At 50.2% G+C, this 16,378-nt stretch overlaps 1 protein-coding gene across 1 annotated transcript in view; it reads right to left on the bottom strand.

The window, feature by feature from the left end:
• Positions 1–16,378, bottom strand: part of WDFY4 (WDFY family member 4) — a 283,986-nt gene that overhangs the window by 183,592 nt on the left and 84,016 nt on the right. Inside the window, exons 14-19 of the mRNA XM_012651295.1 lie at positions 9,306–9,520; positions 8,189–8,283; positions 7,071–7,308; positions 6,675–6,751; positions 5,470–5,691; positions 4,155–4,333 (exon numbers count right to left, since the gene is read on the bottom strand). Of these exons, the coding sequence (XP_012506749.1) occupies positions 4,155–4,333; positions 5,470–5,691; positions 6,675–6,751; positions 7,071–7,308; positions 8,189–8,283; positions 9,306–9,520 (1,026 nt within the window). The remainder of the gene's footprint in view (positions 1–4,154; positions 4,334–5,469; positions 5,692–6,674; positions 6,752–7,070; positions 7,309–8,188; positions 8,284–9,305; positions 9,521–16,378) is intronic.

The raw sequence follows: 16,378 nt of genomic DNA on the forward strand, positions 1-16,378 counted from the left end.
CACCTGATTTTTGACAAAGATGTAGAAGTAGTTCAATAGAGGAAGAATGGTCTCTTCAAAAAATGGTGCTAGAGCAACTGGAAATTCATAGGCAAAGAAATGAACTTTGACTTAAACCTCGTACCTTAAGCAAAAATGAACTCATAATTGATTACAAACTCAAATCTAAAATGTAAAACAAAAAAAATTTAGAAAAAAATAGGAGAAAATCTTCAGGATCTAGGGCAAGACAGAAAGTTCTCAGATTTGACACCAAAAGCATGAGCCATAAAAGGAAAAATTGATGAATTATACTTTATCAAAACTAAGAACTTCTGCCCATGGCAGAAGTTCTGCCCATGGAAGAGGATGGAAACACAAACTGCAGACTAGGAAAAATTATTTGCAAATCACCTATCCAACAAAGGACTACTATCTAGAATATTAAAAAAAAAAAAGTTAAAATTGAACAGTTAAAAAAAAACAACGCAGTTAGAAAATGGGCAAAAGACATGGATGGACACCACTGAGGATATACAAGGCAAATAAGCATGTGAGAAGATGTTTGACCTCCTGAGTCATTAAGGAAATACAAATTAAAAACACAGTGAGATACCACTACACAACTATCAGAATGACTAATCAAAAAAATAGTGACGGCACTAAATGCAGAGAAACTGTACTGCCCATTCATTGTTGGTGGTAACGTCAAATGATGCAGTCATTCTGGAAAACAGTTTGGCAGTTCCTTATAAAACTAAACCTATAATACAATTACTATAGAAACTAGCAATTGAACTCTTGAAATTTACCCCAGAAAAATGAAGACTTAAATTCACACGAAAACCTATACACAAATGTTCTCAGCAGCTTTATTCATAATAGCCTAAAACCAGAAACATCTCAGATGCCATTCAATGGCTGAATGGTCAGATGTACTGTAGTACATCTACACCATGAAATACTACTCAGTGATAAAAAGGAATGAACTATTACTACTTGCAACAACTTGGATCGATGTCTAGGGAAGTGAGTAAAAAGTCCAATCCTAAAAGGTCAAATACTGTATAATTCCATATACAGTCATGTGCCACATTATAACGTTTTGGTCAATGACAGACCACATGTATGACAGTGGTCCTATAAGACTGTAATACCATATATTTACTGTACCTTTTCTCTGTTTAGATGCGTTTAGATATGCAACTACTCATCATTGTGTGGCAACTGCCCATGGTGTTTAGCACAGAAACATGCTGTACAGGTTTATAGCCTAGGAGCAACAGGCCACACCTTCCAGCCCAGGTGTGTAGTAGGCTATAGCATCTAGGTTTGTGTAGATGCACTCTATGATGTTTGCACAATGATGAAGTTGACTAATGACACATTTCTCAGAATGTATCCCTGTTGCTAAGCAATGCATGACGATATAACACCATTGAAATTATAGCATTTTAAATTAGTGGTTTCCTGGGTGGGGGACAGGGATGAGAGAGAGAGGAAGCATGGGTGCAAGGTGGTTGTGGTTATAAAAGAGCGACACAAAAGACCTTTGTGGTTATGGAATTTTTTGTATCTTGACTGCAATGGTGGGTAAATGAACCTACACATGATAATATCCTGTAAACTAAATATACACATATACACACACACACACACACACACACACACACACCCCCTAGTACATATAAAACTGGGGAAATCTGAATAAATCAGCAGATTGTATCAATGTCAATATCTTGATTGTGATATTGTTCTATAGTTCCCAGTATGTTCACCGGGAATTCGGGAAGAAATTCAGATTGGCTTATACGTCTGAGGTTTCATATTGTTCCCAATTCATTTTGCTCAATTCAGGCTGTTAAAGTACTCCCTATCTTTCTAAATGTAACTTACCTTCCCTTGGCAAGAAAAACAAAGGCTCCTCATTTTGAGAACAGTTGTTAAACTGGGTCATCTCCAACCTAAGCTGAAGCTCTCCTGTCTTACTCCTGCATAACAGATATTTGCATCAAAACATAGTCCTGTATGTTATCCTGGTTAAATTTCACTTGCTGGTCCTGATCCAACTTGCTGAGATCATCTTAGACAGTGGACTCTGTCACCTTGGCCTTAGCTATTCCCCACAGCATCACACCACCCCCAAACTCCCTGCTGACTGCCCTGGGTTTAGCTGGCCATACGGGGTGGCTGTTCATTCAATTCACCCAACCACACTATCAGCCTGCCCATGTCCCTCCTTGTGGCTAAAATTTCAGGTCAATTCACCAAGTGTTTATTGCATGCTCACTGTGTGTCAGCCTCTGTGCTAGGTTCACGGAATATACAAACATCAGTAGGACATGCCTCGTACCTAAAGGTACATGAAGTATTTCACAGAACTTCAACATATTCTGTGAAAGAAGACAAAAACAAGACCACCGGTAATCAAGCCTGAACAGATAAAACCAAAGACACTGTAACCACAAAAGCGAGCACACATCCCGCCCTGGGTAGCATGAGGGTCCACTGTTTACTCTCCCATGGCAAGTCCAGCGCTGCTTGTGTCTCTACCTCCTAGATAAAGGTTATTAAGATATGCAGTCATCAAACGGCCTCTATTTCTGACAGCACCTAATTCAGAACAGATAGATCTCCACGTCTTTGAACCCTCCCAAAAATCATCTAAAACAAGCTTGAATTCTATAATAAGCCACTCCTAATGTCTTATGACCCCATGGAGTAAGGTCTCTTTTGCTATAGAAAGCTTAAGAAATCTAACTTTTATTATATAATGTATTCATGTTCCTGAAGGTCTTTGACTGGTGACCATAGACAATTCCTAGCAAGTAAAACATAACCCAACACATAGTGGTGCTCAATAAATATTTAATGAGGAAAGGAAGAAAGGAAGAGAAAGAAGAAAAGAGGGAGGGAGGGAGAGAGGGAGGACAGGTGTTGCTAACGATTGGAGAAAAGGATAACTGTATATTTAGGAGGACCTGAATTTCTTATGCTCCTACCAAAATCTTTCTGGTTACCACTATCTTTTTATGGTAAGAGAATTTTACCAGAAAATAGTGTCAAATCCATCTTTGGGTGTTGTATACAATTTAGGTTAATGATCTCAACCTGGGACAATTTTGCTTCCCAGGGGACATTTGGCAATGCCTGAAGACATTTTCGGTGGTTATAACTGGGCGAGAGGGATGCTATGGCATCTAAGGGGGACAGGGATACTGCTAAACATACTAATGTGCATAGAACAGGCCCCCATGACAAGGAATTATCCAGCCCCAAATGTCAATAGTGCCCACACTGAGATCCCCACTGCATATAAGAATCACCTGGGAAATTTCAAAAATATTACTGAATTATCAAATTACCCAGCCCACAGAGATTCTGATGTAATTGACCTGGGGCACAGTCTGTGCAACAGAACTTTCAAAAGCCTTTCTAGGTGATTCTAAAACGCAGCCCAGGTTGAGATACTCTCTCTGGAACCCAGGTGAAAATCCAGCTGCACCTGCCCTCCGTGGTCTTCCGGGCCCTCCCCTCTCTGGCTGCCCTGGGGGCCCCTGACCGTGGCTGCTGGTCCGTGCCCACCAGCTGGTGCGTGCCTACTGGCTCCTTTTCTCCCAGTTGCTGCTCCCTCGCACCTCAGGTGTCTCTAAGTAACAGCAATGCAGAGCTTCCTCCAGCTATGCATTCACATTCTGTTACCTTCCTCATTGTTGCTGCTCTAAATCTGGTGACACGTGTTGGCATCTTTGCAAACTCTAGTGCCTAGCCCCTAAGTGTGGTGTGCAGACCAGCTGCACTGGCGTCATCTGGGAGCTTCTTGGAAAAGCTGGACCTTAGGCCCTACCTGGGCCTCCCTTGGGGAATTTGCCCCTTAAAACATGAGAAGTTTGGCTTAGTTCATTCCAGAGCTTTCTATCTTCTTATGTGTACTCGTACAGGTCTGGCCCCATGTCTTGCCTCTGCCCTGATTATGTGATCTTCAGTCCATTTCTTAAAGATACTCTTTTCATATGAGACTGAGCTCAGCCAAGTATCCTGAACAACAGAGAGGTCTCATTAGACACCAACCCCACCAGCAAAAACAAAACAAAACAAACAAAACCAAGGCCACTCCAGGGTGGTAGCCAAGAGGCAGGTCGTGGGGCCAGTGCAACTGGGAAGAACCCTCTCACCTTGGCTGAGCCAATAACCTGTCCGTCCAGATAGGTGGAAATGGTACAATGCCTCTTCATTTCCTTGGTGACAACCACAGCCAAGTGATGCCACTGGCCACAAGCCAGGAGCTGGCTACACCTGACCAGTAGCTGGCATCCCCCTGAGGGCTCAGAGTCATCCTCGGGTTCCATGACATCTGCAAGAGAGCGTAAACATTGGATCTCACACGTGGCATTGGGCTGCAGCAACCCGGGAGCCCAGGGCAGGGTGAGGGGGCATGTCAACCAGCGTGAGCTTTGCAGCTGTGGGGCCATGGCTAGCCCCTCCTCTCATAAACAGTGACAACAACAGTGGCAGCACCAGCAGCTGTCATTCCTTGAGCTCTCACTTTGTGTCAGACACTCTTTTAAGCACTGTTACAAGTAGCAACTCATTTAATTTTCACAACAACTCTGTGAAGCAGGTGCTATCATTATTCCCACTGTACCATCCTGAGGCACAGAGAAGTTGGGTAACTTGCCCAGGGTCGCGCAGCCAGAATTCAAAGCCAGGTGTCAAGTTCCAGGGTCTGTCCCATACTAGCAACTGTAGCCACAGTGATGTCTTTTGCAGGCCAAGCCTTGGAGGTGGGGGGCACAGGCAGTCATGTTATGTGCCAAGGGTGCCAACCACCATTCATGCCTCCCAGGTGCTTCCCTATGAAACGGTGACACTCTCGGGACCCAAAAGTGGGAACAGGTGGCTGGGACACACTGGGCTTGGCCATCTTGGGCAGATGAGCTTGGAGAACAAGGCTGCTCCCTCAGGCAGAGCCAGGACCAGGACCGGCCGTCAGCACTGCTGAAGAAGGGGTGGGCCCTGGAGCACAGCAGCCTGCCATGACAAGCACGGGCCAGCCCTCCGGCTTTCGGGTTGAGCATATGCGGACATGGCTGAGGCTGCATCGGCTCCAGCTAAGTTGTGTGTATCTTCACAAACATTGCTCAGGAGATGAGGCAACCTGTGTCCCAGTGAGGCAAAGCCCCAAGTCCCATCGTGACCACTCAATCAGGGAAGAGTATCTGGAAAGCCACTGGGCACAACCTCTGAAGCCATGCCAAGGGCTGGGGTCTTGTCTGCCTGACAGTTATAACCCCCGGGCCCAGGCCACAGTGGCACATAGCAAATATTTCATATTTCCATCAGGTATGGAGCCCCAGGGAGCAATTTCAAAACATGAGGAAAAACAGGAGGTCACCAGGCTTCTTCTCATCATGCCTGTGTCAGGAGCTTCTAATTCAGCCCCATCTCCCCAAAGAGTGGGTGAAAGCAGCTTGGGATCCCACACCTTACCCAGGGGCTGAAACTCTTTCTCTTCCGTAGATACAACCAAGGAGAGGTCATCTGGGCAGAGGCTGACAGAGAAGCAGACATAGGGCACCTTCGTCCTGGACAGGTGGCGCACCAGGGTTAGGAAGCGCAGCGGGTGGCCCTCAGAGGCAGCTCCGTGCCTGCTGATCAGGAACCAGCAGGAGAAGGTGAGGCCCCCAGGTGGAGGGAATGGTCTGGCGGAGCCTGGGGTGGGGACACAGAACACTGTCAGGCTTCGCTCTGCCAGGAAGCATGTCTAGATCACTGCAGCTCCAATCCAGCTCAGCTGTGGCACCTACTATGTGCTCCCTCAGCAGTCGTCTCCTCTCTATTATTCTGCGCTGCTTTTCCAAACGAGCAGAGAGAGTGTCAGCATCCCTGAGATCTGTCACCATTTGGCCCCTGGTCAGCTGATCTAAAGCCAGGCAGTATATGCCATGGGCAGAGGATGTCGGCCAGGCTCAGCTGAACCCTGAATGGGGAAGGGCTCCACTCCAGGGGTAACCCATGCCCTCCCATCTCATAACAGCGCTGGTGATACAGATGGGGCCGTTGTTCTCACAGAACCAGCAGAATCAGCACTGTGTCCACAGACGTGGTGCCACACGCCGACAGGCCGTGAAGGCAACGGCCACTCACGCCCACCTTCTCATAGAAACCAGATCCGGTTCTCCTAACAAAGGGTGCCTGGCTCGGGCAGCACTGGGCACTTGCACTGTTCTGCCCGGTGGGTTTTTAGCTGAGCACAGTGCTGTGCAAAGCATGCCAATAACCCAATGTGTCCCCATAAGAGCCACCTGCTAAGGACTGGTCTCTTCTTGATGGCTGTCAGCACAATTCATATTCCCCTCTAGAGGGATAAGGCATTTCTATAAGGTGGGTGAAGTGTCCACTTCAGCCCACACCAGCTACCATCAAAACGGATCCAACCCAGGCTCAGTCCAGCAGTGCCAACTGAGCCCCACGGGCAGGCTGGGCCCTTGGGATGCACAATGAACAGCACACCTTGCTCTGAGAGAGGCAGGAGCAACCCCAACCAGCTGAAGGACAACTCACCAACAGATACTCAGGACCAAAGGGAAGTCTAGTGCTTTCTTGGGACACCAAGTACAAATCTGCAATCAAGGCCACCTGAGGACTGACTCTTGGGGCGGGATGGGGCACTAAACCATCTGGGAAACACCTACCTGTCCCAATCCCTCCAGAGATGGAGTACTCGGTGCTGGTCCCCATAACCGTAGACAGGGTCGGAATAAACAAACAGCTGGAAACAGGAAAGTGTCTGGGATCACTGGCCTGCAAGCCATCCTCTCACACCAGCACAGCCAGTGTGGGCTGTGACATCCCCGTGCTCTGTCCTGCTGCAGGGGCCGCACCCCCTCCTAGACCAGGAGGCCCCAGGAACAGAAAGCAGCTGGTGCTGGCAGGATGCCCTAAGGGGAGGAATCACACTCAGGTGGGACAGGGGGGAGGGCATTCCAGAATGCAGCCACACCGCGGGAAAGAGGGTCCTGGCCCTCCAAGGCTGGGGAAGCATGGGAAATTAATAAAGTGTATTTCAGATATATGAAAGCCTGCTGTACCCATAACCTTCCACAGACATGTCAAATTCCACAAACGACGGAGCCAAGGCCGCCCTCTGAGGCTGCAGGTTGCGCGGGGAGGTCATGGAGATGAGGCTCAGCGCCGTCTGAAGGGCAGTGGTTGAATCCTGGGATGCCCCCAAGGACGGCAGGGCCTGTCCAACTCCTGGGTGTGGGCTGGCATCCGGGGCAGCTCCCCAGGGTCCCTCAGCTCTGCCCGGTGGTGCAGTCTGCGACCCTAAGGCAGCAAGCAAGAGAGGAGATGGGGCCTTGCTCAAAGCATTTCCACGCCTGTTCCCACAATAGCCCAGACATCCCTGCCACAGCCCCGATGGAGGGTTCCTCAGAGTCACCGGGCACTCCCTAACCACCAGTGAGGGTGCCCCCTGCCCCTTGCCTGAGCCCTCGCTGATTTTGATACCAAGGAGCTGTGGTGTCAACCTACCCCCCTAGAAACTTCTCCCTTCCATTCCAGCACCCTCCCCCTTTTCAACACGGCACTTTCTGCTACTGTCTCCACCTGGGGCTCCGTCCCTGCTCGGCGACCTCCACACTGTTTCGAGGCACCCTTTCTCCTTGAACGCTCTCAGCTCCCGCCTCTGGCTGCCGGCCCCAGGCCCGACTCTCCATCCCTGCTTCTCGGGCGCCTTCTTACCTTAACGTCCTATGTGATTTTACATCGAGGTGTCCACGACCTTCTTTTCTCCAAGCTGGTCCCCTGTGCCAGCTTCCCCCAGGTACCAGGCCTGACCTGGGGTATCACCTACCTGCATCCTGGCCTCCAGACACCCTGACTCGCCCTGAGCTGTGAGCTGTGCACAAGCCTTCACTGCACACCTCTGTCCAGGGCAGCGCCAGGTACTGCTCTGTCACTATTTCCAGGATCTGGGGCCCAAAGCGTCACCTGTCTTCCTGGGGGAGGGCGGTGGGTCTCCCTTCTCCTTCCAGATCTGGCCTTTCTCCAGGGACCACCAATTCCTGTGATTTTCCTCGCTCGCTCCATTGAGCAGCTAAACCATGTTTAAATCTGCCTGCTTCCCCACTGCTGCGGCCGACTCCTCCCCAGGAACGCAAATATTCTCTTTCACTCCCGTTAACCTGCTCCTTCCTGCCCTCACCTGCACACCCGGGGGTGCCTCCGTGCACATGAGAGGAATGGAGGGTCTTGGTTGCAGCCGACAGAGGTGGGGGAATTCCAAGACCTAGAAACTGCCTGAATAGAACATCCAAGAGGACAAAATGAACTTTCACAGGCAAAAGTCTTCTCCAGCTTCATCCTGACCCCTTTCCCAGCCGCCCAGTGTGCCTGAACCCCGCCCTCCTTCTCTCTCCACTGGAACGCCCTTTCCACAAGCTGCAGAGACAGGGTGTCCCTACCCTGCCACCCAGACCACAGAGCTGGTGAGTTTAGGAGCCTCAAGCCGGACCTTGTGATGAAAAGGAATCTGTCAGAAAATAACTTGGTCCTACACTGTTTATACATCTCTAACGAATTTCTCACTCAGCTCTGTAAGCATGGTGGCCTCCTCTGACAGCCCCCATGCCTGGCCCTGGGTCCCCTGCCTGCTGGCTGGAGGGGCTGTCTTGTGCCCTCTGCACTTGCTCCGGTGTGTAAGCGGCAGAGGGCGCCCTGCAGTGCGTAGCCCTCAGCACTGAGCCCAGCGGCAGGGAGACTCTTGCCCTCCCTCCTGCAGCCTTCCCTCCTGCCTTCTTGTCTCCTGCGTCTGCTCCCCATGCACCTTGCCTCCCTGCTGCAGCTCTCCAGGAATGTGGCTTCAAGGAGGGGCCGCCAGCAGGAAAGCCCCCTGCAGGATCCAGGGGTGCACTGCCCTGTCCTTGTCAGTGCCAGGAGTCCCTGGCCAGCTCCTGCGGCCAGCCTCTCTAGGCCCACCCACCACACCCCTCAGCAGAGCCGTCCTCGCCTCTCCCTGTGTGGTAAACTGCGCAGGCCTCAGGGGCAGCTCAGCCTTTGCTTCTTCAAAGCCCCCACCCACCACGTACTGTGGAGGGGCCGTGTCTGCTTTGTGGGCACCCGCACACTGCCTGGCACAGACCCAAGGCTGGCCCATGCACTTCCAGCCTTGAATGCCAGGGCAGGGCCATGCCCTGCAGAGGGGTGAGTAGGGGACATCAGGACACTTGTCCTGGAGGCCCCTTTACTGCCCATGGTGCACTCCTTGCCCCGCAATGGGTACAGCTGCCCGGCTTGGCAGCGTTTAAGACACAGCTTGGTACCTTAACACGTCCGGTTCAATGGCCTGGGAAGCGAGTTTTTCACAAATCCTGATGAGGCGTGAGTGCAGGGGGCTGCTGCAGGTGGACAGGGCCCTGTGGCAGGAGGTCACGAGGGTCCTGAGCATGCCGGCCTCGCACACAACCTGGCGGTTCTTCTCTGATTTTACCAGGGACTGGATGTGACTGGCCAGGGAGCACTGGATCTCCTCGGAAAGCTGGGAGGGGACCAAACAAGCTGTGAGCCCTCAAGGGCAGAGCATCCTGTGGGCGACACTGGTGGACTCCCAGCTAGGCCTGAGATTGGTTGGGGAGCAAGGAGCCTGCACCCACCATGGCCTGTGCCACTGCACCCGTCTGTCTCAGGTGTTCCTACACCGCCCACCCCCCAGGGGCAGCAGGGAGAGGCCTGCCTAGGGGAGGGCTTAGCTGCAGGGGTCAGCTGCTAACGAGCTAGATGCTAAACATGGAGGGAGGCTGCACACCAGCAGGCAGGAGACCGGGTCTGCCCTTTAGACAAGCTGTGTTTGACCCACGCTATGTTCAAGCAGTTTATAAATTAATTGCTAACATTGAAAAGTCTGAAGATTTCATATAAAAGTCTAGACTTGTGGCCCCTCTCAAAAGATGGAAGATCTGGTCTTGCAGGCTTGCAGCTCCACAGAGAAGAGCAGTTGGCACTGGGTGGCGGCTGTGCCCTCTAGGGGTCCCACATGCCCCCAGCTGGCATCACTCCCATGACAGTTCCTGCGTTGGAGTTTGCACCCTAGAGTAAAAGGTGTACTCCACCTGGAAGTACAAGCCTGAAGAAGAACCCCCCCCCCCTCCACACACACACACACACACACACACACACACACACACACACAAACACACTGGCCACGGCAGTTGCAGACCTCACCGCCGTACACATCTCAAACCACGCCCAAAGCTGGCAGGCCAGCTAAAGTCACAGCTCTGGGGAGAAGCCCTCGCTGAAGCCGCTCTCACCCCCAGGTGTCACCTCCCTCCACCCACCCTCCCATCATTCTTTGTCCGTCCTGGGTCATAAGCACCTTCTGTCACAGGGACAGCTGTGCCCTTATCTTACCCTCTATTAGGTTTCCAGCTACTTCATTCTCTTTATGTCCTTTCAAACACTTGGAACAGAGGGCACAGGGTGGGCTCAGTAAGCATTAGAGGCAAACACCAGACATTGCTTTTGCAATCATCCTTTCTTTGTGAAAAGATAAGCTCTTGGAATTCCCAGCCCTCCACAGATACATAAATGGGTTGGATGGACTCAGGATTCCTTCAAAAAAACTCTTAGGACTGTCCACACTTTTTTTTATTGTTAGGTAAGATTCATCTTAAGTGACAGGGACACAGGTTGGATCTTAATGGAATTTTCCTTCCTGTCACGGATGCTACTGATGCCCACACAGACCTCCTTCTGCAGGTGAGCGGTGCACCCACCACACTGCCTCTTCTCTGGAGGACTGCCCTGCCTGAGCGCTATGGAACCCCCTACATACACACACATGTGTGTACACACACCTGTATACACACATACACGTGTGCACACACACATGCATGCACACACATACATACACATGCATATGTGCTCACACGCATCACACGCATATACCAGTCTGAAACCAATGAGGTCAGCACCCTTCAGACTGTGCAATTCATGCTTCAGAGCCCTCGTGGGCTGGGGCTAAAGCTGGACTTCAGCTGACAGCGCATCCTTGCCAGCTCCTTCCCCTTCCCCTGCTCCCCTTCTCCTGGGTCCCTCCCTTGACGAATCCCACACTCCGCTATCCCTGTCTGGGGCTCCACTTCCAGGGAACCCAACCTGAGGTACCAGCAACTTTCATATTCTACGCCTTTGCCCTAGTTTGTGGTTCCAAGAAAAGAGATGTGTGTATGACAACACAGCGGATGTCTAGCCCACCGAAGTCACGCCAGGAGGCACCATAAGGGGACCATTTGAGCACGCTCTGTCTAAGGAGGACTGGAGCCTGGTCTCTTCAAGTCGCAGACCCCCGTTCCTCACGCCCACCTATGAAAACTTCCCTGGAGTCCTTCCTGCCTCCTTTCCTCCTCCCCTTCCTCAAACAAGAATTAAGCAGCTCCCCAACATCAGCTTCTGGGTAAAGCTCTAGGTAATCAACAATGAATAAGACACTGTCCCTGCTCTCCAGGGATTCATGGATTAAAGGTGAGACCAGCAAGCAGGCAAACAGTCTTCGCACGATGAGACGTGCTCTAGCAGAACATTTACAGCGTCTGGGCGGGGCGGGTCCTTGCAGCCTCTCGCACATTTCACGGAGCAGGGACTTTGGGCCTGGCATCCACTGGGAGGCCAAGTTCTATCCTGGGATGAGAGTACTTCCTGGGTGTTTGCAATGGGCCAGGCCCTTCTCTAAGCATTTGGCACTTATGGGTTGTGCAGTCCCTGTGAGAAGCCTATGAGGAAGGCACTATTACCCCATACCCACTTTACAGATGAGGAAGCTGAGCCCAGAGCAGGGGGCCAGAAGACCAGGGCAGAACCTGACTTTGACCCTGAACCTCATGCCCAGTGTCGCCTCATTCCACCACCTCCTCTCTACACAGCAGTCACTGGCGGGGCTCTCTGTGCAGAGATGGTTTCTATCACTAAGAGGCAGGGATAAATAAGATAGGGCTCTTCCACAGCTGCTAAGACAGTTTTGCAGCACACATGTTTCACAGATTAAAATGCATGGGGAAACATATTTATACTGCTTATCGTCGGTTTCTAGGCTCTTTTAAAAAATTGCGTGGGTCACACAGCCCATCCCTGCATCCTCCCACCTGCCTTGCGGGCATACGGTTCTCACAGCTCTGCCTCAAACTGATGGCACTCAGGGAAATCCCCATCTCTAAGATGTCATCAGTAACCCTTCTGATTTAAAACTGGGGGGGTGGGATATAACTACATTAGGCTGGTTTTTCAGGGATTTTACCATTCTGAATTGTCACCATTTTGCCAACGTTGTCGTTGGCCTGAGCACGTGGTGTCACCAATGTCGAGGAGAGGCCTCAGGCGGGGGAGATGGCCCCTCTCCCTGCAAATGTGGCATCTGCATGGCCAGCCTGTGCTGCGTAGCCCAACAGGGACCAGAAACCGAAAGTGGAAATGCCAAAACGAATTTGCACTAAACTATTCCAAATCCATCACTTTCACTCTCCCGTGTGGAAATCCACTCAAATTCCCTGGCTCCCTTCCTCAGACCTTTCTCCTTCCTTCTGATGCTTTGACTGTCCCTTCCCTCGCCCATCCGAGCCCACACCTCTGCCTCCCTTCCCCTCAAAACAGAAAAGGATTGTCCACCCTCTTGCCTTGAACACCCCCTCTCAGAACTTGGATTGTTTTATTTGGTAACAGCACTCCTTCAGTTTAGGGAGAGAGTTGAAATGCAGTCTATATGAACCAAGACGTAAAAATAACATCACAATGTATTATTAATAAGAATTCAAAAGAAATGTCTACAAACTCCAGTTTTTATTACCAGCACTTCACTTATTGCTTTGGGGACTTTTGGGTTTTTGGTTTTGGGGTTTTTTTAATTCCTATTTTTTTTTCTTATTCTTTCTTATTATGTTTTTTCTTTTTCTTTTTCTGCACCATAGCATGAATAAAATCTAAATATCAAAAAAAAAAAAGAAAAGTTTACAAAAGGGAGAAATGCTGATCTTGTCTAACGATGCCACAAGTTACTCCAAAATTGCTCAATACCCCATAATGGAGGAGGGAAAATTGATCGTCCTCATTATCACTGCAGCTCTGTCAATACCAATATTGCCTTGTTTTGAATAAAATGTGCTGTTTTTTTCAATGTCGGTTCCAGTAAAACGGTGTTTTAGTGAAAATATGAGCAGTAGCAGGAAACCAGTCTGGTTTCTCCCCCTACAAATGGATTGATTTTCCTAACGCATATTACTTCCAACGCAGGAAAGGGGATGGTGGTTCAATTAGGACTCGGTGGTCAGAGAACAGGCTCACCCGGCTGGACCCGCAGGCAAATTATCGCAGAGCGATTTTCGGGGCAGCCTTAAGAGTCTTCTGCTTTCTCCACTTAACCGTCTAGCCTTTAAGTCCTCCCTTGTGCAGCTGTGGATGTTTATTCTTATTTGTCTCTCTTTGCCCCACTTTCTCTCCTGGTCCAGATTAACATGACCGCAGAACCCAGGGAGGGCCGGGTCCCTCCAGAGAGGCCTGGGTGTTGGGTACGCCAGTGTCCGACACGTGTATCCGCTGGACCTTAACCACACTGTCCTGACGCAGACGTGAAAACCATCAGAGATGCCCAGTGTCTGCTTCCACCACACGCTCTGAAAGAACTAGGGACTTTACTGAGCTATTCGAATTTGAGTTAGTTGCTTGTTCCAGTTTGGCTGAAATGTTCTTTATTTGCTGATTTTGGAAGAGAGATGGCAGGCGTTATGTGAGCTCAACGTTTTAAGTTATGTTATCAAAGACTATAAACGGGATGGCAGGGATAAATAGGGCCCACAGACGTGCTTCACTTGACGAGTTCCCGTGGCCTTGCTGCTGCTTACTTGGAATTAGTTCTCTTGTTATATGGGCATGAGCTTTCCATTTTGCCACCATCCTACAGCCTGACACACTCGTTTGTGGTGCCCATACAGCCTTGAGAGTTTGTGATCCTGGTTTAGGTGTAAAAGATTCTAATTCCCGTGGAATCAGCAGAATCCATGTCTAAAGGGCCTGGCTTCTTCAATGCACTTGGACAGATTTGTAACTAAGACCAAGATGCACGTGGTAAAATGACTTTTTTCCTTTGAGTGAATCAAAGAGACACTTGCACTCAAATGTTTACTGCAGCACAATTCATAATTGCAAGGATGTGGAATCAGCCCAAGTGCCCCTCGATTCATGAGTGGATTAATAAAATGACAATGTACATCACGGAATACTACTCAGCCATAAAAAAGTTAATACCTTTTCCAACAATCTGGATGGAACTGGAGACCATCCTCCTAAGTGAAGCATCACAAGAATGGAAAAACAAACCCCACATGTGCTCACTATTAAACTGGAACTAACCGATCAGCACTCATGTGCACAGATGGAAGTAAAACTCAATGGAAATCATGCAGATGGGAGGCGGGAGGAGAGGATGGGTGAAATCACACCTAATGGGTACACTGTCCACTATCTGGGTGATGGACACCTTTATAACTTTGACTCAAGCAGTACAAAAGCAATCCATGTAACCAAAACATCTGTGCCCCCATAATATTATGAAATACATTTTTTAAAAATCAAAAAATAAAAAAAGATGCACGTGGGTAAGTGGGTGCCTGCTCCAAATCTGCTTCTTTTACAAATTACATGCATTTGATGGCCAATGCTTCCAGGTCACAGGAGCCTAGGATCTCACATTTATAAAATATTCCTCTCTTTCCAACTTTTCTTCCCACCCTCCCCTTTTGTCCACCCTGTACTCTAGCCATAGTGACACTCTCACCCTCTGCTGAATACACCATTCCCTTTTCCACTAATACCCAAAGGTGGAAATGTCCTTTTCAATCTCACTCTTCGCTGAGTTTCTGCTTACTACTCAAGAGACAATTCGCACGTCCTCTCACCCAAGAAACTTTTTCTAACTGTTGCAATCAGCACTGTGTCTGTTCTTTAATCATGGTAAATGCCACACCATGGCTGCTTCCCTCTGTCTGTGTCTCCCCTTCTCCTCCCCATCCCACGGCACTGTGAGCTGCTGCCTGAGGCAATGACTCCTCACCCCGTTCCCTCTCAAATACAACAGCTGCTCACTAGGTGCAAACACAGGACATTCTGGAACACAGGAAGTAAACCTAACCCAGAGCGCTGACAGGATGGTCAGAAAACGTGACGTGCCAATTAATTGTTTGTCTGTTTGTTTTTGAGACAGAGTCTCACTCTGTTGCCCGGGCTAGAGTGCCGTGGCGTCAGCCTAGCTCACAGCAACCTCAAACTCCTGGGCTCAAGCGATCCTTCTGCCTCAGCCTCCCGAGTAGCTGGGACTACAGGCATGTGCCAGCCACTATGCCCGGCTAGTTTTTTCTATATATTTTTAGTTGGCCGATTAATTTTTTTCTAATTTTAGTAGAGGCGGGATCTTGCTCTTGCTCAGGCTGGTCTCGAACTCCTGAGCTCAAACAATCCGCCCATCTCGGCCTCCCAGAGTGCTAGGATTACAGGCGTGAGCCACCGCGCCCGGCCAATTGTTGAAGGATAATGAGAGAGAGCGCCAGGCCGGCAGGAAAAATGGTCTTCCTGGGAGAGGGAACAGCAGGTGTGAAGGCGCAGGTGAGCATGAGCACAGCCCTGTGGGGAAAGGCTGGGGTCACAGGGCAGAGACACAATGTCAGGGGCCTTGGGTGCCATGCAGAGGGGCTTGCTCTTCTGCCTGCCAGACCCTGCCCCAGCCCAGCTCATGGAGCAATCCACAACCATGCACAGAGCCCTGAACTCTTCAGATAGCCAGTCCCACGGGGCCAAGAGCCCAGTGACCCAGCACTGACCTCGCTCTTGAGAGCTCCTGAGGATTCACCCACTTCTGGTGCAGTTGATCTGTAAAGCACCCTGAGTCTCTGAACCAGCCCCTGCCAGATGCCCCAGATCACAGGGCTACCCTCTGATTTTTGTACCCATTCCAAGCTCTGGTCCCAGGCCCAGCCTGATCCAAACCAGTATCCCAACACTCACTCCAGGCCCTGACACTAGATTGGGAGTGAGGGGTCTCCTGTTGGGGACAGCCTCCCTGACAGGGCTCTTCACCACCTGGCCCCGACTTCCTGGGGGTGCTATGAGTGGGCGGGGCCATGCCCCAACTCAGATCCTGACTACCCAGCTGGACTGCAGCTACCGCTGGGCTCGTCCACCCTGAAAGAGTGGAATTCACCATACGGTGTCCTCAGTCCACTTGGGACGATTCTTGACCTTGCCCTAAAACCGCTGGGACCCACACATTCTTTTGTCCTGCTCCAGCCAGCACAAATGTGTGTTCAGACATGAGTGCAGGTGGATTATCTCTGCTACTCATTGACCCCATGGATTC

The sequence above is a fragment of the Propithecus coquereli genome, unplaced genomic scaffold (genome assembly GCF_000956105.1).
Source record: "Propithecus coquereli isolate 6110/MARCELLA unplaced genomic scaffold, Pcoq_1.0 Scaffold351, whole genome shotgun sequence".
Taxonomy (NCBI): domain Eukaryota; kingdom Metazoa; phylum Chordata; class Mammalia; order Primates; family Indriidae; genus Propithecus; species Propithecus coquereli.